Raw genomic sequence first — 21,790 nt, 5'->3', positions numbered from 1 at the left:
AACCTATTTCTCCTTCATTTTGGAATGATTTTTATAGTGGGTAAAAAAAATGTTGGTTTTCCTTTCAGTACATTAAAGATGTAGCTCCGTTTTTCTTCTTCTTTTTCTTTCTTTCTTTTTTTTTTTTTTGACTTGTATTGCTCTGATTGGAGTCTGCTATAATTTTTTTGTGTCTTAGTGATGGGTTTTTTCCCCTCCAACTGCATTTTTTTTTTATGGCTGATATTAAACAATTTGCTTATTGTTGGTATAATTTTCCTCATGTTTTCTGTGCTTGGGTTTTTCTGGAACCTGTTGGATCTGTAGGTTCATTGTTTCTATCAAATTTCAAAATTTGTCAGCCATTATCTTTTTCAGTATTTTTTCTTTTCATCCTTTTTGGAGGCTCTAGTTATACCTTTATGTTGCTGCTTAAAATTGTCCTAGAGTTTAGTGATGGTCTTTTCTTTTTCTTTTAGCTTTTCTACTCTGAGTTTCATTTTGTCTCTCAGAGATCAGTGTTCTTTGTTGCCAGATATCTCATATTTTGGAGTGTTGTTATTTTCGGGTGTTAAGTCTAGTTTTTTAGTTCTGTCACACCAGTGCAGTCTCGTTCGTCCCTGTTACTCCATCATGTTGAGCAGAAGTGAAAGTCTCTAAACTATTAACTGTACAATTAATATGCAAATATATGCTTCTTGTAAAATGTTGAAACTCTGTGATGACAATGCCAGTCTCTGATGAGTCACCTATCTTAGTCCCAGTCTTCCTTTTCCCAAGGTTACACTGGCTTGTAGTATGTATCTCCTCAGAATTTTTTTTCCATTTATACATGTACATAGAATATACCCATAGAAACAGTATACTGTTTTTTAAATGTGTTTTTTTTCAGTTCATTTTAACTTAAATTGCTTGATTGTTTCATCTCTATCTACAGGCAGCTAAGAAAGAGCATGCAGCTATCATTCTTTGGAACACTACCTCTTGGAAACAGGTGCAGAATTTAGTTTTCCACAGTTTGACTGTCACACAGATGGCCTTCTCACCTAACGACAGGTTCTTACTAGCTGTTTCCAGAGATCGAACTTGGTCACTGTGGAAAAGGCAGGACACAGTCTCACCTGAGTTAGGTAAAGTAGCTTCTGATTGGAAGATTATTAGTGAAACACTTGTGAGCATTTTATCTCCCTTGAGTAGCTACTAGGTGAAGAGGAATAGAAATAATAACAGGGTGAAGGACAGAGTCTCTGTTATGAAACCTTTCAAAGTTGTGTTATAAGTGAGGAAGACTTGACCTTCCTTGTAAGATTTAAATGCAGACGATCTTTGAGTTGACTTCCTTGTGATTATCTAGTTGGGATGGCATGTGTTCAGACATCTCAGTTAAACATACAAATACAAAATATGAAAATATAAAATACAAAAAATATATACATATAAGAATATAAGCTATAAAAACAGATTTTGTGGATGGTTACAGAATGCCAGTGTAAAACCAAATGGATAGTATATTTTGAGCTAGGATTTTATGGTACAGGATTAATGAAGACACAATTAAATTATGAAACCTAAAAGGACATTATTTTTACCCTTTTCCTACTTCCCCCTGTCACTTTGATAATTAGGAAGGGCATTTTCGGTATCCGTCTGTGAATACTGTGGCCCGTGGGCAAGATATTAACACCTACCTGCGTTCTGTCCTGAGCCTGGCATAAATTAAAAACAAAAGGGAAAAAAAATTGTGTTGTTGGAGCAAGGCGTATTTGTATTACCCTGGTTTCTTTGGGTAAACTTTAGAGTATTTAAAATATCTTTGTGTTATTTAATTCTGTTTTAATTTTTCTATTGATAGAACTTGCATGCAGATCTATCTTGTGATATTCATAGTCTTTTAGTTTCTTGTATTTTAGAGACTGACATATTGAACATTATATGTTAGAACAGACTGACTCCTTTTGCAACTAGTGATTTTAAAAAGTTAATGTGATACTAAAAATATACCCATAAACTATTGTGTCTTTATGGATTACGAATTAATAGATGCATTCCTCTTCCCTCTTTGTAAGTAATTAATGTGTTTTAGGTTTAGTCCATATAAGGACTAGAAGTTACCTTACATTTAAATCTTACAAGGGTAAAGATTTTTTAAGGTTTTCATTTGTTTTTTGTTTTGTTTGTTTTGTTTTTAAGAGTACATTAATCTTTTTTTCATATATGTAAATCGGGCTACTTCCTGAGTAAAGTTAAATTGTTCAGGCTTCTTTCATGGGCGTAAGTTGAACCTTCAGTTAAGTGCCTGGAAGATGGTTGCCATCTGTCACTAGAGAGTGACTAGCAATATAAAAGCGTTCCCTACCAGGAAACTAACTATATGCCTATTGCCTTCTGATGAGGGTCAGCTGCTGAGCCGTGGTCTGTTGCAAAAGTCAGCATGTGTAATTGGTTACTACAGGATGTGATGTATATGGCACATAAACATAGATTTCTGACAGAGAAAAACCTAGATTTCTGTCTGCCTTGTGAGTGGTGTGTGTGGTGATTCTTTCAGACCCAATTTTCAGCCTCTTCGCCTTCACCAACAAGATAACTGCTGTGCACAGTAGAATTATTTGGTCTTGTGATTGGAGTCCTGATAGCATGTATTTCTTCACTGGGAGTCGGGACAAAAAGGTAATTCTTTCTAACGTCATATTTTTCTAAATGTGAAATAATATTACAGGTATGTTCGGATAGAAAACACATAATCCTGACTCTGATACAATTTTTAAAAATCTGTGTGTACTGTGTTTTTTTGTATGCATTCATAAAAAGGCTTTCTTGTTAAATTTTGCAAATACCCATCTCCAAAATATCCAATATGAAAAGACAGCCTTTCAGACACATGATGGTCATCAAATGGCCCCAATGGGAGAGAAGTAGTAAATGAAATGGTCCAAAACTAACAAGGAGAGCAGGAGGCGGTGAATGGGCATAAGGAGGAAAATAGTTGCTTCTTTTCTTTTTCATACTGTTATGAATTAAAGATTTTTTTCTATAGTAGATGATTATTGCCTTTTCATTCATGGGAGGAAGCAGTGTGTGTGTGTATGTGTTTCTCAAGCTTCAAAAAAATAAAACAAGTTAGCTAGTAGTAGACTCTTGACATGGCCCTACCCTGGCCTCTAGTCTTTGCTGTTCTCACATTCTTTTCTTTTTCTTTTTCTTTTTTTTTTTTTTAAGTTTATTTATTCTGAGAGAGAGTGTATGTGGGAGGAGCAGAGAGAAAGAGAGAATCCCAAGCAGGCTCCACACTGTCAGTACAGAGCCCGATGTGAGGCTCGAACTCAGAAACTATGAGACCATGACCTGAGCTGAAACTATGAGTTGAACACCCAACTGACTGAGCCACCCAGGTGCCCCATCGCACTCTTTATTTAAAAGGTCCTTTCCGGGGCGCCTGGGTGGCTCAGTCGGTTGAGCGTCCGTCTTCGGCTCAGGCCATGATCTCGCGGTCCATGAGTTTGAGCCCCGCGTCAGGCTCTGTGCTGACAGCTCAGAGCCTGGAGCCTGTTTCAGATTCTGTGTCTCCCTCTCTCTCTGACCCTCCCCCATTCATGCTCTGTCTCTCTGTCTCAAAAATAAATAAACGTTTAAAAAATATATAAAAATAAAAATAAAAGGTCCTTTCCTTGGGGTGCCTGGGGGGCTCAGTTGGTTAAGCATCCAACTTTGGCGGTTGGGTTCATGAGTTTGAGCCCCGTGTCGGGCTCTGTGCTTGACAGCTCAGAGCCTGGAGCCTGCTTTGGATTCTGTGTCTCCTTCTCTCTCTGCTCTTCCCTCACTCATGCATTCTTTTTCTCTCAAAAATAAATAAACATTAAAAAAATAAAATAAAATGTCCTCTCCTTTTTCTGTAGTGCCTGCAGACCAGAGACGGCGAGGCAATGAGCATTTCCTTTCCTCCCCTTGCCCCCTCCAGTTGTCGTGATGGTACAAATCACTGAAGCAGGGGGCTAGCATGGACCTGCAAACACGGAAATGTCAGCCTCTAAACTAGACTTTCACTTGCATTCATTTGCCTGTTTATTTCTTCCCTGGCATTTATGTGCCTGTGCTGTGCTCACCGCTGAGGAAGCAGGACTGCTTCTGCCCTCCACAGCGCCCCCCCCCCCCCCCCCCCCCAGTAGCAGATGGTCCACCTGTGCCTCTAAGCTGAAGTGGACAGAGAGTATCACCACCACACATTCTCAGAAGTGTACTTCTGTGTACTTGGACAAAGCCTTCTGCTTGGAATCTTGCTTTGGTCTTGCATTTTATAGCTCTTGTCCACTTCACTTCCCTCTCTATTCTTCGTGACCAGTCCCACCCCCCGGAAGTGTGAGCTTCCAGGGAAGCTTCCTTTCTTATGCAGGGTATCATGAAGGTTAGGTCCTCGTGACTGCTGAGTTGTTCCCTTAGTGCCAGTGGTGGTGTAGAGGAAAATCCAGGACTTGATCGGTCCCCATACGCTGTGTGGTAGCTTCTTGGAGAGGTGCACGAGCCTCTTGGTGAGGATCTGACCAGTGGACTCTCCCTGGATCAGAACTGGTTTCCTGAGCATAAAAGAGCGTGCTAGACAATCTCTGGTCTCTGGGCAGGGAGAGTCCATCTTTGGACCGGCACAGTTAGGTAGTTGAGGACTCAGAGACTTGTGTCTATTACACAAGTCGTCTGGCTTCTCTCTGATGCTTGAAATACTTTGAAATCTAGAACATAATCCACAAATGTAAACGAGGCATTTTTTTAAATGCTAGAGTGAATATTTTGCATTTATCTGTGCCATTGATACTCTAATGCATTGCTGGAAGTCTTGCAAAGAGAAGTCTTCACAGAATTTGATCTCTCTGTGTTAGGTGGTTGTCTGGGGTGAGTGTGACTCCAGTGATGACTCCGTCGAGCACAACATTGGCCCCTGCTCCTCTGTCCTGGATGTGGGGGGAGCAGTGACAGCCGTCAGTGTCTGCCCTGTGCTTAACTGTGCCCAACGGTCAGTCTCTGAGTGGGGCTTTGTTTTAAGTTTTTGCTACAACCACTTGGTTTCTTAAGCTGTAGCTCTCTATACTTTAATTTGTTATTTGTTATTTCTTTTAGCTTCCAAGTTGCTATTTTTTTTCAAAATGCTTATGTTTCTCGTAAGAATTGTTAAATTGATAGAACTTGATCATACTCGGAGTGGGGAAAACGGGGATTGGGAGTGTGGCTCAGAGGATCGTATTTCACCAAATTTAGAGCCTGGTGCTTTCTCAGTAACTGCATCCGCAGTAGAACAAGGGTCCCTGCAGCCAGCCAGGGCAACACTGGCTTATGGGCTTTGCTAGCAGAGGACGGGGGAGGACTTGGTGCACCCTCGGTAGAGAGGAGGCTCCATGAGGATGTAACAGAGCAGTGCCTGGTCTCGTGGGCTGGTGCTTTTCAGTAGAGCCTTTTGAGGGTGCCTGGGTGGCTTAGTCAGTCCAGCTTCTGACGCCTGATTTCAGCTCAGGTCATGATCTCACAGTTCTTGGGATCGAGCCTTGCATGGAGCCCCATGTCGGACTTGGTGCTGACAGCGTGGAGACTACTTGGGGTTTTCTCTCCCTCTCTCTCTCCCCCTCCCCCATGCATGCATGTGCACACACGTGCTTTCTGTCTCTTTCAAGATAAGTAAACATTAAAAAAAACAACAGCCATTTGATTTTTAAAGTTTATTTGAGAGAGAGAGAGAGAGAAAGCAGACAGGTAAGTGCAGAGAGAGAGAATTCTAAGCAGGTTCTGCACTGTCAGCATAGAGTCCGATGCGGGGCTCGAACTCCCGAACTACAAGATCATGACCTGAGCTGAAACCAAGAGTCAGATACTCAAGCGACTAAGCCACCCAGGTGCCCCCATGGACAGTTGGGAGCACTGTAAAGAAATACTTTAGAGTGATAATGGAGATAACAGAAATTCATGCTAATTAATCACTGTCTTCTCCTCCCTTAAAAATAGATACGTTGTTGCAGTAGGATTAGAGTGCGGAAAGATTCGTTTATACACTTGGAAAAAAACTGATCAAGTTCCAGAAATAAATGACTGGACTCACTGTGTAGAAACAAGTCAAAGGTATTTTACTATTTTTGCTTCCATAAGATTAAATTTTGTTATAATTATACAAATTGTAATTATATTTGTTATAAAGCATTTAGTGGCAGTTTTTTTCCAGTTTTATTGAGAAGTAATCGACATACGTCACTGTGCATGTTTAAGGGGAACAGTAAGATTTACATACACCGTGAAATGATTATAGCTTCAACTTACATCCATCTGCTTGTGTAGCTACAGTCAAAAGAAGAGAAAGAAGAATAAAGAGAAAAAAATCTCTCCTTGTGATGAGAACCCTTAGGATTCACTCTCCAAACAACTTCCCTCTGCATCATCCAGCAGCATTCTTTGTAGTCATCATGTGTACATTCCGTCCCTAGTACTTATTTGTCTTACTATCGGCAGTTTGTACCTTTCGACCACCTTCCTCTGATTCCCCCTCCCCCACCGTCTGCATCTGGTAACCGTAAATCTGATCTCTTCTTCCATGAGTTTGTTTTTGTTTGTTTTTTTAAAGATTCCATGTATAAGTGAGATCATGTAGTATTTGTCTTCTGTGGCGAGTTGATGCCACATTCACATGGAGAGGAACACAGATCTCGATTAAGGTGCTTACCACTAAGTGGTACTTCTGTGTTCTGCGGTAGCCTCTTGAGATTGATGCTTGCTGCTGTGTTGCACTTGGTTTTTAAAAGTTTGCTTCAGCCGGTTGCTTGCTGCATACTATTGTCTTTATACACAACACGTTTGAGATGAAAGTGATTTTCATAATGAAGTGGTCTAGAATGTGACTATGGTAGATTTTTAATAAAACTGGATTAAAAATGTTGGTGATGTTTTGAAATGTGGTAGATTGTGTTTTGGTAGCCCCATCTTGTTTGAACATGTCAGCTCAGATCCCATGATGGGGAGCAAACTCAAGTGCCCCTCAAAGCCACATGACTGATTTTAAGCCCGGTAAGTGCTCCCTGGGCACAGGCCGTTGCCTCCTGCTGGCTTAGAGCACCTGTCATTTACACCCTTCTCCCCACCCTCACCCACCTAGACAGCAGGATCATTTGTTAACCTAATTTTAGTCCATTTTATGCTTTAACAATGTCTAAATTATCAAACAGTCAGTAACCCCATTCTGTCAGATTTTTTTTAAGGATCCTTCAACCTTCATATGTGTGAACTGTTCAAAATAGAATTTCAAATACAATTCCAAATGACAGTGTCATGATGAGAGTGATGGGCTTGATGGAGAAAGACCTGTGAGCCACACATCTTTTATGTGATATTTCATCCAGGGGAGTTTGTCTCCTTGTTAGCAAAGTATGTTAGTGCTCATAATAATTGGATTTGTTAAAATGTGATTTCTCTTTATTCCTGCTGCCCTTTTGGCTTCTTTCCCACCTCTCTGATGCTGGGTTTAGCAGTTGAAATGGTTCATGCTGTTGCTTACCGAAGAAGGGAATACGTCAGTGAAGTATTCATTTGAAATTTCATTTTCCAGTCATTTGAAATTTTCTCTCTTCCTGGACTCCCCTCCCTTCTGTTTTCCTTCCTTTCACCCTGCCCTGCCTATGGTGCTTGCTCCTGTTAACGTGCTAGATTTAAAGAATATTACCCAAAAAAAAGAAATGCACCATCTTAAAGCTTGTATAGCTAAATAAGTACCGTTCCTCAAAGTAGCTCCCCTGGGAAGCAGTCAGTATACAGTCGGTCCTTGAACAACATGGGAGTTAGAAGTGTGTACCTTTCAACTCCACAGAAGCTAATTACTAATGGCCTACTGTTGATTGGAAGCCTTAGTGATGAACAACGGATTGACCCATATTTTGTATGATAAATGTATTAGGTAGTGTATTCTTACAATAAAGTAACCTAGGGAAAAGAAAATATTAAGAAATCATAGGAGAAAATACATTTATGAGACTGTGCTATGTGAATTGAAACAAATCCATGTATAAGTGGACCCGTGCAGTTCAAACATGTGTTGTATAAGGGTCAACTGTATTATATATACTTGTTTCAGTAATGTGTCAGTACTTCCACCATTCCTCTGATGAAATGAGAAATCTTTAATAGTATCAATAACGAGCTTCCGGTGATGTTTGTGTCACTTAAAATATTTCTGGAACTTCTCTTTAGGAATTGTGTTCGGAAGCAGCTCACTACGATGGAAGAAAACCAATTCTAATACCTTTTTATAGTTGTACTCGTTTGGTCCCTTCTTTTTTTAAGTTTGGCATTGATTTTATTCGTGAAGCTCATCTCCAGAGGACTCTTGACTGCCTCTGGTAATGAGATTCAAACTCGTGGAAGGGTCAGTAGCGTTGAGGGTAGTACTCAAGTCCTAGCCTGCAGAGAATGGGAGCATTGCCTTGAGAAGACGTTCAGGAAGGGCTACTGACGACAGCCCTGTCAAGCCGTGTGTAACCTCCAGGGTGGCCACTTGCAGGTCCTCAGAGTCGTGTGGTTGTGTAGGCTGTGGTATGCTGATTTTTAAAACGCGTTTCTTTACCTCAAGGTTGTGTTTCGTTCCTACCGAGAGCGCATCTGGTGACACGTGGGCTCTCAACAGCTGAAAGTATAATTGTGTGCTCTGGTATTGTTTTCAGGGTTGACTGCCTTAAAACCTACTTAAGTTTTTTACTTTATTCTTCCTTGGTTCAGAGGTCTGATTTGCAGGTTGAATTTGTAGAGGGTGTTCTATTCTCCTAGGGATTTATTAATAACCTATGGTAGCATTCTAGGCCATGGGGTTGAGGGGGCATTAACAGGAGTGTGTTGCCCAAGGTCATGCAGTTAGAGGTCACGTTGGAGTCCAAGGTTGTTTCATTGGGCAGTTTATTAAATCTTTCATTATCTTTCCTTACCCAGCAGTAAACATGTGAGTAAGAGTCCCTTCTATGTCAGAGGGATGTCAAGGGAATAAAATAATCTGGAATATGTTGCAAAGTTAGAATTCCTTATTTTCTTTTTTTTTTTTTTTTTAACGTTTTATTTATTTTTGAGACAGGGAAAGACAGAGCATGAACAGGGGAGGGTCAGAGAGAGGGAGACACAGAATCTGAAACAGGCTCCAGGCTCCGAGCTGTCAGCACAGAGCCCGACGCGGGGCTTGAACTCACGGACCGCGAGATCATGACCTGAGCCGAAGTCGGCCGCTTAACCGACTGAGCCACCCAGGTGCCCCAAGTTAGAATTCTTTAAAAAAGAAACCCATTTAGTAATGTTACCTGAAAGACTGATTTTAATAGCCATTTCGTGAATTCCACTGATCATCGAAAGAAAATTCGACAGAAATTCATTGTATCTCGCTGGTGGTGTCCTTTTTCATTAAGATATTTAGTCTGACAGTTTTAAGTAAATAGAGTAAGATGTTTTCAAGGTTAGGATAAAATTGCAAAATTATTAGTGATGGTATTTTAAAACCTGTAATTTTTAAGAACTTTTTTGCCATTTTTTTCATTTGAGTATAGTTGACATACAGTGTTACCTTAGTCCCAGGTGTACAACTTAGTTCATACATTATTCTGTGTTCCCCACAAGTGTAGCTGCCATCTGCCCTTTTATATGACTATTACTGTACTGTTGACTGTATTCCTTACGCTGTGCCTTTTATTCCTGTGACTTACTCATTCCATACCTGGAATCCCATATCTCCCTCTCCCCTTCATCCGTTCTGGCCAACCCTCCACCCCACAGCCCTCTGACAACCATCAGTTTGTTCTCTGTATTTGTAGGTCTGACTCTGCTTTTTGTAAAACCTGTACATTTTGATGTTCAGGTTTTGACTTCCATTTATGTTAACATCGATAGCAAGGGCATAGTAATTAAGTGAATATGTAGGTAAAATATTTTGTAGTCACAGCATACGTTCATTTCACGATTTCTCTGTCTTTGTTTTAGCCAAAGTCATACACTTGCTGTCAAAAAATTATGCTGGAAGAATTGTAATGGGAAAACCGAACAGAACGGAACAGAAGGTGCTGAGTGGTTACACTTCGCAAGTTGTGGTGAAGATCATACTGTGAAGATACACAGAGTTAACAGATGTGCACTGTAACGGACTTAGTAACTACAGGCGTACAGGCACTGGTGTCTTAAGCTATTTGTCATGTAAATCGATGACTTTCTTTACCTCATAATTTCATTGATTTTCATTTTTAAGTCCTACAGCAGTAGTACTACTCACTGGGTCACAGACCCTTTGAAATGTGATGACAGCTGCAGACTCTCGTCACAGATGTATATATGCACACACCCTTGGAACCTTGCCCACACTTTGAGGGGTCCAGACCTGCATTTATGTGTCCCAGATTAAGAATCAGATTCTTCGTGACTGAATTTGCCTAATTTTGTGTTAACGTGTGGGGCCTTTTCTTTTCATATGCCTGTCTTTGGGACATTGCCTTGTTTATTACCCTCTTCAAAGGGAGGACATAGAAAATAAAAAGAGATAAAACTGAGATTATTCAATTTTAACAGTTTTTGTGCATAAACGGATCACACTTTGTGTGGCCTTGACCCTTCCTTCCAGTACACACCAGCCATTCTAGGAATTTGGCAGGTGGTTGTGAGTTTGAACTGCAGTGAGTTCTTTTATTCTTTAAAAGTGCATATATTGTTTTACAGTTTGACTTAACGCAGAATATCCTGACACACTGATAGACGGAGGGGCTGAAAAGTGGAGTTCCGTGGCGATCCTGTGAATTGATGTGAAGTCACATACATGAGTCATGAGAAAAAGAGGGTGTCCCCGAGGGTGAAGGAGTAGTGGGAGCAGAGGGAGGAAGAAGATGCTAGAAACAGAGTGTTGAGTGTGCCAGCTGAGGTTTGGGAGGTGGGCCGTGACAGTCGGGAGCTTGGGAGTTGGGTGGAGGGAGGTTGAACCCGGGAGAGCGCTACTGCGAAGGCTGGCACGAAAGTGGAGGAGATCCTAGAGTCATCTGGCAAATTGGCAGTGAAATGAGTGCCGTACGTAATAAATATGCTGAAAAGAGGGAGGTGGGGATTTTCTTGGTTGGAGTTTGCCATTATCTAACATGATATTTCGCTTCCAAAGGAGTGGCGATACTTTGTTTAAATGGAGATTTCTAGACTAGCATTATCCACTATCTCTAGCCCAACAGAAGCATAATGTGAGCTGTATAAGTAATTAAAGGTTTTCTGGTAGTTACGTAATAAAAATAAAAAAACAGGTAAAATTTATTTTAGTGGGGCGCCTGGATGGCGCAGTCGGTTGAGCGTCCGACTTCAGCCAGGTCACGATCTCGCGGTCCGTGGGTTCGAGCCCCGCGTCAGGCTCTGGGCTGATGGCTCGGAGCCTGGAGCCTGTTTCCGATTCTGTGTCTCCCTCTCTCTCTGCCCCTCCCCCGTTCATGCTCTGTCTCTCTCTGTCCCAAAAATTAAAAAAAAAAAAAAAAAAAAAAAACGTTGAAAAAAAAAATTTATTTTAGTGACATGTTTTATTTAACCTAGTATGTCCAACATAAACAAGCTATACGTTTCAACATAAAGGATTGTGGAGGTATTTTACACTTTTTTGGTATAAAGTCCTTGTACGATATAAAGAACGTTTCATACTTTAGTGTATGCTTAGAGTGTTGTTTTTTTTTTTAATTTTTTTTTTCAACGTTTTTTATTTTTGGGACAGAGAGAGACAGAGCATGAACGGGGGAGGGGCAGAGAGAGAGGGAGACACAGAATCGGAAACAGGCTCCAGGCTCCAAGCCGTCAGCCCAGAGCCTGACGCGGGGCTCGAACTCAACGGACCGCGAGATCGTGACCTGGCTGAAGTCGGACGCTTAACCGACTGCGCCACCCAGGCGCCTCGCGCTTAGAGTGTTTTATACTGAGTGCATCTCAGTTTGGATTAGCCGCATTTCAAGTGCTCACTAGCCACATGCTGTTAGCGGCCATCTGCATTTGGACAGTTCAGTTCTAGACGATTGAGTGTGTAAAGTTGTCTTACTCCCTCAGGCTTGTGTGTGCATGTATGCACCAAGGCAGGGAGACCCTGAGTTCCAACCTCAGAAACCAGGACGGCCTGCAGTAGTTCCTTATTTATCAGCTGAGGGATCTGAGTCTTTACCCCCACCGGCATGCTGGGATTTGTTGGGACTCCAGGGCAGAATCCGTGAACTCACCTGGTGTTGTAGAACATTTTCAAGCACAGAACTCAACCCCCTAAGGTTCCCTGAAAACAGGCCTAGTCCTGGGAAGACTGAATTCGTAGGTATTATTTTAATTCGTCAGTTGGGTTTGTGTTAGACACTTTGCCCAAGTTGTCCTGAAGCACCTTCCTCAGGAACAACCTGGGTAATTCAGTTCAGTAAGCGTTCAGAGGTCGTGCTATTCACGTGGGCAGTCTGCATTGTAATTCATACACATACATTGTAATTTGTCACGCATCTTAATCTGCTAAAGGAGCACCCTTTGAAGCATATGATTACAAACCATATAGTTCAACACATCTGAAGCAAAAAGGTACCCTTGGAACTTTGCTCCAGGGGAGTTGATGGGGTGTTTAAGAGTCCCTGACCTGCCCTTCCCCATTCCCCCCATCTCCCTTCTCTGCCTCATTCACAGCATCGCAGCTCAGGTTGATGCCCAGCGCCAGCCTAAGCAGTCGCTGCCTTCTGACCTGTACAACTTCCCTAGACGGGAGAGGTAGTCGGGTGATTCTGAGGACACTGTTACCTTCAACAGCACAGAGCCAAATCCCTTCCCAGTAGCCTCGGGAAGCAGAGTCAGTCATTGATTTCAAAGGGGGAATGTGGGAAATGGAGGGAGAGAGCACATTCAGGAATAAAATGAAAGAACGGAATCGATCTCTTTGAAGTTAGAAATTCTGGCCACCCCAGAAAATCCTGGGCTGTCCAGGGAATGCCAGGCCTGTGAACCACTATGTACAAAGCCCGTGTGTTTCTCAAGGCACTCTAGGTGGGGGTTGGAGCCCGGATGGAAGGAATCAGAAGCGCCTTTGATCCTGGCTCACACTGGCAGCGAATGCAGCTGTTTCCCCTCACCTCTAAATGCAGATACTACCAGTGGATCAATCTGACTTCAATTCGCCCATGTGTGAAAGAGAACGCCAAATGTTCTTTCTGCTTTTGCAAGGTAGAAGTTTTCTCTCAAAAGGAATCAAGATAGGCAGACTGTGACAGACAGGGGGACTTCTCAACATGATCGGGGACGCGGGCTCTTTTTCTTTGGGGTCCTCCATCCTCAGTGTGAGGCTTCCTCACCAGCCGGGGCGGCTGCTTGGCCTCCTGCCGTGATCTTTTGCATTCCGGCCAACAGAAAGGAAAGGCTCATCCGGAGCTTGAAGAAAACTTCTTGGAAGTCCACACAGTTCTGCTTCATCTCCTTGGCCAGAATCTAGGCTTGTGGCCACACCTCAAGAGAAACTAGGAAATGAAATTTTCATTCCAGAGTCCTTGCGTTCAGCTAGGAATTGAGGTGTTTTATTTTGGAAGAAAGAACAGATGTTAGTCTCATTTTGCAAAAAGCAACTACTTTGTAGGGTTGTTCTGAGGATTAAATGAGCCAGTGCGTGAAAAACGCTGGTTTAGCACTGGGGTATATATAATAAGACACCAACTATTAGGATTAAGTACATCTCAGCTCATGTCACCTCTGCAGAACCTTAATTCCCTTCTTTCAAGTATTTCTTTCTCTGAATGCCACCGTATTTTATTCTCATTGTCTTTTATGGCATTTCTCATGTCCTATCTTTTATTTACATATGTCTTACACTATATCAATTAGATTCTGCGGTAAGAAAGTTGGTCTCAAAATAATTTGGGGAATCATTAGATCACATGATTGAAAACAAATTTAGTGCTAGGACAAAGTTCAGGTGTAGTTTCATCAGGACACTCTTGCCCCTTTGTCTACTTCTTTCAGAGGACCTCACCATGGGTCAGCGTTCTTCCAAGGCTGCCCTCCCCCATGGATGAAAGCAGCCGTTAAAGTTACAGATTTCCTTGCTCGTATCAAAGGGAATACATTTTTTAAACATTAAGTCCCTAGCTTTGCTCAGCGGAACATCCTGAACTAAGCAGTGGGCAGGGGAAAACCGCACATGGAGTGGCGTGGGCCTGCCCATCTGACGAGGCAAGAGCCATGAGATCACTCAGGGACTGAAGGCAGGGTTGGTCCCATCGGGACCTCAGCCTGATCTGGCTAGGGTGGTTTTTCCAAATCAAAATCAAGGGCAGTGGGCGGTGGGTAGGCAACCAATGAAATCCTGCTATACAAGCCTACCAGAGCCTAAATATCTGGGCATTAGATTTGTTTCCTTGTTCTCCACAGCATCTAGCACAGTGCGTCTAGCAGCGTGTTGTTAAATATTTGCTACATTTAAGGGTGAGTAAATTTGACAACACAGATGGCTGGCTGGTGGAGGACGGATTCTCCAATGTAATCCACTAGTCAGTAAATAGCATGACTGGTATCAGATCCTTTCCCTGGCATAAAGGTGGCATAAAGGAGTAGGAGACAAAGAGCAGGAGAAAGGTGTCATCCAGAAGGGACCAAGAAGGAGGCAGGCTGGTCCAAACCCGCCCCTGAATGAACACAGAGAGAAGCTGAGCCCCCTGGAAAGCAGCCCTCAAGAAAATTCCCCCTCAGGGTCCACCCACCCTGTCGCTGCTGTGGTCTCCTTAGCACTGGTGGGGTTTTGTTGTTTGGAATATTATGGGTTTAGATATAATGGAGCTTTGTTCATGATTCCAAACTGCCCTTTTAGCTTCTATTCACAGAAAAGGTCTCCTTTCCCTCTAGGGGAGGGAGCTTCCTGAGGTTTCTGATCATTCTTTCCACTGCTTCCAAATTGTTTCTCCCAGAACTTCTACAGTGCCAGGCTTTGGAGAAAAAGCTGCTCCATTATTGTCTCTCTTAGTCCTGTTGTGTAGATGTCTGAGGATCTCGGTCAGCAGGTTCTAGTTGTTAAGGGGGGGATGCATTTCACTCTAGCAGGAAATAATAAGTTCACTCTCCCAACCAGATTTCGCGTCTGCAACACCCACCCTCTATCCTGACTACTTGGCAGGAAATGGGAGCCATCCTAATTGCAGCCCCCAGATACCTTCAGGATCAAGAGCCTTTGGGGATTAGCCAGTAGGAAAACCTCTACCCCTCATCAGCATTTAAGACTTGAATGGAGCTTGTAAAATGGAGCTCCCATCCCCACCAAGATAAAAGTGTCTCACTTCGGTCACCGCACACCCCCTAGCCAGCACATTCAATAATCTGATTGGCCCTTGTCCTAACTGGCCTGTCGGCCTAAGCACCCCAAGGTGCTGGCTGTCTCCCCACCTCTCTGATCAGTTAGCAGCATGGAGGCAGACACCACTTAAATGTTGCTATCCCCACGGCTCTGTCTCTCCCAGAACACTCCAGAGCCCCTGGGGTGACCTCTGTACAGGCCTCTTCTGTGAGTTGTGTCTTCAACCCCCGACACCGTCCTTCCTGAGTCTGGGCCCCAATCTCTACTTAGATGCCCTGAACCTCTTGTGTCCCTGTGCCTGACCCCCACCCCCTGCATCCACCAAGGCATCCACTCCAACACTGTTGAGTCACCCAGAGCCTGTCCTCCCTCAGTCCCCATTTTCCCTGAATTTCATCACCTCCACAAGGGTCATCTGGACCCTCATTGCCCCTCACCAGGACTCCTGCCCAGACTCCCTACATGATCCTCAGTGCTGCTGGGGTGCCAGAAACACCTTTGACACAGCCACTGTCCTGTGGGCACTCCGTGGCATCTTCCTGTCCCTTCGGTCTGCAGAGTTTGGCTCGCTCCCTTTCCTCACTCCCCATCCCACCCCTTATCCCTGCACAACCATAGCCTGTGCTCCAGCCTCACTGAAGGTCCTGCTTCTGTAATTTTTGGGGCCTTTTCCTGTCTCCAGCACTTGCACCTGGAATACTGCCCTCCCTCTCTCGCTTTCTCTTCCAGGACTTCTGGAGTCCCAGGTTGGGGAGGCTTTCTCTCCCGCAGCCTTGACCTCCTTGGGAAGCCCCCTTCTCTGGCACTGTGCATTGTGGAAGGGTGATCCAGCTGCGGCCCCATCTCCTTCCCTGTCCTGGGGCCTCCCAGGCATGCAGGCTGCTTTGTTGACTAATGTCTCCCCGGCTCCCCAGTGAACACTGGGTGATGCCCCTGCCAAAGCCCACTTTCACCTCTGGTGCCTCAAGCCTGGAGGTTGCAGGAGGTTGTAGCTGGTCCTCTGCCCCCAGTTCTTACCACCGCATCCAGCCTGGTCATGGCCATTGGATGGCCTGCCTAAATCACCTCTTGGGAGCACTTTCTTGCTCAAATATTTTCAGAATGAAATTCCAGTCCCTTTGGGTGACTTATGCCTTCCAAAATCTGCCCTCAAGCCTACCTTGCCTTTTTCTTCAACCACTATAAACTTTAACTCTGAGAAGTACTCGTTGACATTTTGCCGAGTGAATGAATGAAGAATATATGAATACGTGCCTTGGGCATAGTAGTGATTTCTAGAAATGGAATCTATTGCCAGGGGACGCTGGGGGTGGGGTCCTATAGAAGTCTGTTAACGTGGGAGCAAGTGTTTTTGGCAGATATCATCCTGAGTCGAAAACCAAGCTCAGTGAACTGGACCAGGGACAAAGCCTTCCCCAGGGGGAGAGATTTTAAGTACAAAATCAAGGCTTTCATGCCTGACCAGTCTGGCCTTTAGGCACATATTTTTCATGGCTCCCAGGCGAGACAGAGCTGTAAGTAGGAGCCTAAGAGCTGTTTACCTACGAAGCTCTAAACTTTGGGAGCAGAAGCTAGCTTCTTGCGACCTAAACGTGGACTGGCTCAGGCTCCTCCAAGACCCCAGGGCCAGTAGCTGAACCAGGTCAGACGAGGCAGTGGCAGCCCCACAGCACAGGACCCAGGAGCTCGTTGAGTGATGAACACGCGTAAGACATTCACCAGTGGGGGCAGGGTAAGAATGAGCAATCGGATTTCTGACAGCCTCTTTCTGGCAGGAGAGGCCTGGGGAATCTTGGTGAAATAAATCTGAGAGTGCCAATTAGAGGCCGAGCCTGCCAGCGTCCTCAGACCCCACTACTCTCCCTCTCTTTTTCACAGGCTCATTGCTATGGCCCAGGTCAAAGGCTTCCTCCTTTGGGGTGCTTTCCCTGAACTCCCTGGTTGCAAGTAGCCTGTTTTCTCTTCCCTGAAATTCTACACCTGCATCCTGGAGCAGTGGTAGGGAACTCAGGCCTCATGGCCTTGTGGCTGGCATTCAGTAGTTCATTTCCCTGCGTGTCTATAGGTGAAAGTCCTTCCCATCCTCCTGAGCAAGCAGTGCTCTGGGAAGAGCCAGGAGCTTAAAGATGTTTCTTTCTTTTTGAGAGAGAGAGAGAGAGAGAGAGAGAGAGAGAGAGAGAAAGAAAGTGAGCAGGGGAGGCAGAGAGAGAGGGAAAGAGAGAATCCCAAGCAGACTCCACACTCAGTGCAGAATCCTACTCAGGGCTCAATCTCATGACCGTGAGATCATGACCTGAGCCAAAACTGAGTCAGGCACTCAACCCCTTTAAAGATATTTCTTGACTGAATAGTAGTTCAGTGACTTTTAATGATCTTCAAGAGTTCTGCACTGTACATAAAAGGATACGATTAACAAAGTGAAAAGCCATCCATAGAATGGGAGAAAATATTGCCAATTATATACCTGACAAGGGGTTCGTATTCAGAAAATATAAAGAACTCCTACAACTTAACAATTAATTAAAAAAAAACCCAATTGAAAAAATGAGCAAAAATCTTGAATAAGCATTTCTCCAAAGAATACATACAAACGGCCAAAAAGCACAGGAAAAGATGCTCAACATCATTAATCATTAGGGAAGCGGACATTAAAACTGCAATGAGATACCACTTCACACCCAGTAGAATGCCTACTATAACAACAGCAACAACAACAACAACAAGAACAACAACAGGAAACAAACATTGGTGAGAATGAGGAGCAACGGGAACCCTCGTGCACCGTAGGAATGTAAAATGGTGCAGCTAATGGAAAACAGTATGGCGGTTCCTCGAAAATTAAAACTACAACTGCCACATGATCCAGCAATCCTACTTCTGGTTATAGACCCAAAAGTAGAGTCTCAAAACAAGTATGTGTATATCCATGTTAAGAGCAGCATTATTCACCATAGCCAAGAAGTGGGAGTAATCCAAGTGTCCATCCATGGATGCACGGATAAAGAAAACGTGATATATACATACAATGGAACATTATTCCGTCTTAAAAAGGAAAGAAATCCTGAAACACACCACAACCTGGATGAATCTTGAGGACATTATGTAATTCAAATAAGCCAGTCACAAAAAGACAAATATTGTATGATTCCACTAATGTGAGGTACTTAGAATCGCCAAATTCAAAGAGACAGAAAAGAATGGTGATTGCCGGGGGCCAGGGGAGGGGGGAAATGGGGAGTTTTTTTAATGGAGACAGACTTTCAGTTTTTGCAAGATGGAAAAAGTTCTGGAGATTGGTTGCACATAATGTGAATATACTCAACACTACTGAACAAGTACACTGCAAAATGGCTAAGTCGGTAAATTTTTGTTATGTATATTTTACTACAATTAAAAATTAAAAGAAAAAAAAGAGTTCTGCATTGAGTTGGCCCATTCAGATTATTCACTAGGCAGGCTTGCCCGAAAGCAGCACCCTAGTGGATTTGCGATTTGTTACTTGGCCACAGAACACCGCGAGGAGAGAGGTAGGTACTCCTTACATTCCCAGGGAAAAAAGGAAGGCCTTCGCTCCTCAGAGTGCAGTTCATGGACCGACTAACAACATCACCCAGGTTCCTTACAAACAAAGAAGTTCAGGCCCCAGCTTAAACTTGAAGAATCGGAATCTGCATTTTGATAAAAGGCTTCCAGGCCACTCACGTAAGTTAATGCCTGACAAACGTGGCCTGGAGGAGATCCTCCCTGGGAAGTAGGGCAGTAAAGGAGGGGTGAGTGGCACACACACCATACGGTGTCTGGGACGACCAGCTCCCACCACCCTCCCAACTTAGATGTGGGGAGACTGAGACCCTGAGGACCAGAGAGACTGCTGAACACATTTCACTGGTTGGGCTCTGGAGACTGACTTCACAGGTGCTGGCTTGTCCATTCTCTTCCAGCTGTGTGCTCTTGAGCAAGTTACTCTATGTCTTTGTGACTTAGCATCTCCACCTGTAAGAGTCACCTCATTGACGTGCTGATTTAATTGTGGACCAACTAGTACAGGTCAAAGTGTACAGGTGCCCAGGGCAGTACCTGCTCGTATCATTGTTGCCAGAAGTCACATTGCAGGAAGGAGTGCCGTGGAGAGGTCAAGATGGCACCAGAGCCCAAAGTTCCAGGTACAAGTGTGGTCAGAAGGTATGCAGAAGAGGATGGGGGTGGAGTCAGTGAAGCCAGTGAGCAAATTCGGGCATTCGTTCATGAATATGTTCAGTCCTTCCAGAACAAGTATGAATGCTTGTCCAGTAGGAACCTGGAGATCTGGCAGAGAGGAGGATGAGGCTACCTAAGCAGGGGGAGCCCCGGGACTGGCTCTTATGGACGGGGAACCTCTGGCCAGGGCCATATAGACCCTCCACCCCCCGGTGCAACCTGGTATTGGGGGGCTGGGCTAGGAGGGGCAGGACTGTGCATGGCCTTCTGGCAGCTCTCTCAAGCTGGGCCCATCCACAGCCCTTGGGATGCTTTTTATACAGGCAGAGGCTGGGCCCAGGAGTCTGCAGTGCACATCATCAGGCATCCTAAGGCCCCGGAGACCCACGCACTGGGTGACAGTGGGCGTGGCTGTGGTGAACTTGTGTCATGGGCACTCTTTCCACCTCCTCCCACCATGGTATGCTTCGAAAGCCAGTGGTCCACCCCACCTTGGGCCGGTGGCCCCACTGGACCCGCACCTGAGTCCCTTCACCTGGGCTGCCAGCACGTTGTCCCCCCTTCCACAGCAGGTTCTGCACTAAGCACCCCAACTTGGTTCCACACCAGGCACCTCGCCCAGGCCCCCGTTACTTGGTCGCCTTTCACTCCATGCTCCAAAGCGGGCCCCGACCCTGAGTCCTCTCTGTCCGGGGAGAGCGGGCCCGGATCGCACCTGAGTTCTCCCTGTCGCGCACCTGGGCCCCGTGTTGTGCACCTGTCCACTCGCTCTACACTTTCTTCCGGCTCTACACTTTCTTCCGACGCATGGGTTTGGCCTGCCGCTCAGTACTGAGACAATGGAGGCCCGAGACAGAGCAGCTCTGACGCCGGCACCCCGGATGCAGGCCCAAGGACGGAGCGCCTCCGGCGCTAAGGCCCAAGTCGCATCCGAGCTACTGTTTTCGAACTTGAGCAGCCACGGAGACCAAATTAGCCAACCAACCTCCTGGATCCCCAATCTTTTTCGTCTTCCACCCTTTGCTCAGCCGCATTCTCAGACACACCGAGCACACAACCCAGTGGGGAGCAGCAAGGAGAACTCTCCTTGCAAACACCCCACAAGAGTCCCCCCCCCAGCCCCCCTCCACGGGGAGCGAGGGTCCCGGGTGCTATGCCGGGGTCAGGACCGGTAGAGTCAGGCGGGAGGATGCCCAGGTTTCAGGATGCCGAGCAGGAGAAAGCAATGCGTTACTTCTGCCACTAGCCTTTTCGTGGGACCGTAGATAAACGAGAGTTTCGTGTTCCAAGGGTCTTTGGGGGCATCTCCCTGGGCTCCACTGGGAAGCTGTTTAAAGAGACAATGAAAGCGGGCACTTCCTTACCCCGCCCCCAGGTGGGAAAAGGGCCGGAAAGAACTGCAACCCTGTGAGTCAGCTCCCCTGGGAGGCCGGGCCGCCGGGAGAGGCGCCACCCTGGGCAGCGGACCAGGTGCCCCTGGAGGGCGGGGAGGCGCGGCCGGGGCGCGGCGGGGGCGGAGTCGGGCGGGCCGGCCTCGGCATTTCCCCCCGGCCCGGCGGCCACTACGGCACGGGCTGGCGGGCCTGGGTCATGGCCGGCGGGGCGGCGCCGCGGGGGGCCGAGCTGCTGGCCTTCGCGCGGTTCCGGGACTCGAGCCCGCAGCCGCTCGCCTACGGCTATGGGCCGCGCAGCCTGCGGGACATGCGCGAGCGCGAATTCGGCCGCCTGGCAGGTGAGGCCAGCCGGGGCACCTGTGCGGGGTGGGCAGGGAGGCCGTGGCGGGCACGCGTTTTCTGGCACTGGCGTGGAAGGAGCTTTTGCTTTAGGTGGGAGCAGCGTCACCTCATTTGGGATGTGTTTTGGATCGAAAGACCTGGCGGGACACGTCCGCGCGTCCCTGAGGTCCCACCTGCAGCCCAAGGCTTCTTGCTACCCTAGCTCCTTAGACTTCCCCGTGGTGCAGGACTAGCCTACTCCTTTCTCACCTGTGCTCCCTCTCTGCGGACCACGCTCAGGAGTTCTTTTGCCCTCGCCCGCCGCGACACTCCCGGCTCTAAAGGTCCAGCTGGAGGCAGCGTTGCGAAAGGCAGGAATGTGCAGCGGCCATGACTGTTCAGGTGCTCGCCTGCGGACAGGTGCAGTGCGTGGGCGGCGGGCGGCCAGTGCTCCGGGTGGGGACCGCGAGTCTGGGGCGTGTGCGCTTGGGGCCGAGAGGCTACGGACGCTAAGCTCATAAGCAGCTTTATTTTCGAAGCCCATTTTCCTCATTCCTGCCATCAGAACAATGCCTTCGAACTCTAGCTCGCTGGGCGA

The 21,790-nt window shown here is 45.9% G+C and overlaps 2 protein-coding genes across 6 annotated transcripts in view; both read left to right on the top strand.

Annotated features, from left to right (window-relative positions):
* Positions 1 to 10,512, top strand: part of ELP2 (elongator acetyltransferase complex subunit 2) — a 43,911-nt gene extending 33,399 nt beyond the window's left edge. For 2 of the 3 annotated variants that reach the window (XM_058692328.1, XM_058692329.1), the window contains 5 exons: positions 917 to 1,109; positions 2,528 to 2,649; positions 4,851 to 4,984; positions 5,965 to 6,078; positions 9,955 to 10,512. In XM_058692328.1, coding sequence (XP_058548311.1) covers positions 917 to 1,109; positions 2,528 to 2,649; positions 4,851 to 4,984; positions 5,965 to 6,078; positions 9,955 to 10,111 — 720 coding nt within the window. In that variant the 3' untranslated portion in view covers positions 10,112 to 10,512. The remainder of the gene's footprint in view (positions 1 to 916; positions 1,110 to 2,527; positions 2,650 to 4,850; positions 4,985 to 5,964; positions 6,079 to 9,954) is intronic. The other variant, XM_058692330.1, reaches the window with a different exon arrangement.
* Positions 10,513 to 21,014: 10,502 nt separating this feature from the next.
* MOCOS (molybdenum cofactor sulfurase) overlaps positions 21,015 to 21,790 on the top strand; it is a 52,275-nt gene continuing 51,499 nt past the window's right edge. The window contains exon 1 of one of the 3 annotated variants that reach the window (XM_058692325.1): positions 21,015 to 21,209. In XM_058692325.1, coding sequence (XP_058548308.1) covers positions 21,068 to 21,209 — 142 coding nt within the window. In that variant the 5' untranslated portion in view covers positions 21,015 to 21,067. The remainder of the gene's footprint in view (positions 21,210 to 21,790) is intronic. The other 2 variants (XM_058692326.1, XM_058692327.1) reach the window with 2 other exon arrangements.

The sequence above is a fragment of the Neofelis nebulosa genome, chromosome 11, assembly GCF_028018385.1.
Source record: "Neofelis nebulosa isolate mNeoNeb1 chromosome 11, mNeoNeb1.pri, whole genome shotgun sequence".
In the NCBI taxonomy this organism is placed as follows: domain Eukaryota; kingdom Metazoa; phylum Chordata; class Mammalia; order Carnivora; family Felidae; genus Neofelis; species Neofelis nebulosa.
The sequence above is the reverse complement of the archived record's forward strand: the minus strand, read 5'-3'. Positions and strand labels throughout refer to the sequence as shown.